We start from the raw sequence: 2,500 nt of genomic DNA on the forward strand, positions 1-2,500 counted from the left end.
ACCATTCTAGATGATGGCATTGAACATACTCATCCAGATCTTCAGTCAAATTATGATGCAAGAGCCAGTTGGGACTTTAATAATCATGACAAAGACCCCTTGCCACGTTACAGCTTTGATAACATCAATAAACATGGCACAAGGTACAGCAATACATGTATTATTAGACTTTGTAAATACAGGCTCTCCTATGTTGAATTTCATGTCCTTGGTTGCTTGTTTTTCATTCTTATTTTTACCACAATTTAATGCAATCTGATTGGCTAATTTGCTGTTGTCTATAAGAGTTTGTTGTGAAGGCACTCGGCTGCACCTCGTGATTCCACAACATTTTGACCACTGTGATGACGAATATTGTTGTCAATAAGAGTACAGACAATGCTGAACCACTTTCGCATTGTTAAGTGGACAATGCTGTGAAAGTGAGCATTGTTAATTTGACATGGAAATTGATTTTTAAAAAATCCAATTTACATGTAAGAGCATGAGAAATGCTGCCACAAGTGAGAACGCCAAGGACTTAAATTTTGAAATAAGGAATTTTTCATGACGACACTTGTGTACTATTGTAAGAAAAAGTCTCGGTGCTCTTTCATGATTGTACAGGAATCAAACTTATGAGCTACTGATTACCATTTTGGATGCTAATACGGCTGATCCATGTGGGAGCTCAATTAAGAAAAAATTATCATCTTATTTATTCACCGTCCTAAAACTAACCATTCCACTTAATAACATTGCTAATTGTTTATCTCTTTGAATAATTTAATCTATTGTTGTTTACTGTTCACTGTGAATGAGATCAGGGCTCTCTTCCTTGCTAAACTACAGCGGTACATGTAAGTGCATTGAATGTAAAATAATTATTTATTTGTAATTTTTTTTGCATCAGAATCAAACTTTGTTTCCTTTACCTGCAGATGTGCAGGTGAAGTTGCTGCACAAGCGAACAACGATATATGTGGAGTAGGAGTAGCCTATAATTCACGGATTGGTGGTGTACGAATGCTGGATGGTGACGTAACTGATGCAATTGAGGCCTGGTCGCTAAGCCTGGAAAGGGATTATATTGATATTTACAGTAGCAGCTGGGGCCCTGATGATGATGGCAGTACAGTGGATGGACCTGGTCCCATGGCAAAGAAAGCTTTCAGGGAGGGTATGAGCACTCATATTTGTCATTGTGCAAATTATGTGAGACAGTTGGAGCCATACAAGCCAGAAAACATAATATAATAGCTCAGTTTTTGGTTTGTCTTGGAACATGAAGGATAGTTATGATGAGTAGCACAATCATGATGTACATTTGGGAAACCAGTATCTTGAACGAACACTTCAGGCCATATCTCCGCTCGTAAAAAGTGCTAGCCACTCACATTTCGCAGATATGCTTCTTACATATTAAGTAACATTTATTGTGTAGATTAGCGAAATCGGTCGCTTAAGTTTAGAATAAACGGATTCGGTTGTCCACTTTAGGGACAAAAAATGGCGCGTCACACGTAACACGCAAACTAGTAAGACAAGCACAACAAGGTTCTTCAGACGGCTTGTACTTTATTCCTCACAACGAAATCGACAACATATTTCACATACACAATGTTGCAACCAGTAATAAAAAAATTGTGGTTAATTTCTCACCAATGACTGAGAAAAGAGGGCGAAAAGCACAACAGTCTTGAGCGTCACGCTCCTAAAATCTTCAGTGCTGTTTTGCAATTTGCGTCTGTAACCCACGGATGTTTTGTGGTTAGGCAGAATAAAATATAGTTCGAGAATGCTCATTTGTGGTAGTTGCTTTGGAGAAAGTTTTACCGAAAATTTCTCAGCACACGAGAAGCCAGAGCATTTTTTCTCAGTCTGAAACACTTTGTCCGCCATTACAATTTGCCTTAGGACCAAAGCACAGCTTCGCAAAATGTCCTCTGTATCTTGCTTGTCCGAGCTCACATTACAAAACCCAAAGAAAAACAGAATGCTCATCTCATGTACAAATTACACGCCAAAGCTCAGAAAGAAAGAATTCAAATTGTGAAAGAACGAGACCTCTTTGTGAGTCTGAAACACTTCTTGACGTTCAGAGGTTGACAAAGCGAATTTAGAGCGTGAAAGAACCAAAAGTTTCCCCTTGCAGATCTGCCATTACGTTTCGAAACATTCCCTCAGAGCAAGCTTTGCTTCCAGGCCTTGACTTGTTTTTATCCAGTTAAACCGGTTTTTTCCGGACTTCAGCCCATTTTGCCCTGTTTTTTGCAATCCATGTGGAAAATTTCGCGGGAATTTCTCAATTGCGAATCAAGCGAAGCATATAATCAACTCTGAAATTAACATTTCTGTTATGTCAAAAGTTAAAAATGAGAATATTTCGGGTTATTTAACAATTTTTTAGGGTAATCTAGGCAAAATGAGGAAATTACCATGCCTGCAAGGGGTCATGGGTAAATTTAAAATTGCTTATTTTTGATCCATCAGTACAAAAAAATTTCATTTTACATTAAGA

At 38.0% G+C, this 2,500-nt stretch overlaps 1 protein-coding gene across 1 annotated transcript in view; it reads left to right on the plus strand.

Moving 5' to 3' along the window:
• LOC138009635 (PC3-like endoprotease variant B) overlaps positions 1-2,500 on the plus strand; it is a 13,149-nt gene that overhangs the window by 4,722 nt on the left and 5,927 nt on the right. Inside the window, exons 2-3 of the mRNA XM_068856707.1 lie at positions 1-143; positions 921-1,159. The exon at positions 1-143 is cut by the window's left edge and continues 83 nt beyond it. Coding sequence (XP_068712808.1) covers positions 1-143; positions 921-1,159 — 382 coding nt within the window. The remainder of the gene's footprint in view (positions 144-920; positions 1,160-2,500) is intronic.

This window comes from Montipora foliosa, chromosome 1 (assembly GCF_036669935.1).
Source record: "Montipora foliosa isolate CH-2021 chromosome 1, ASM3666993v2, whole genome shotgun sequence".
In the NCBI taxonomy this organism is placed as follows: Eukaryota; Metazoa; Cnidaria; class Anthozoa; order Scleractinia; family Acroporidae; genus Montipora; species Montipora foliosa.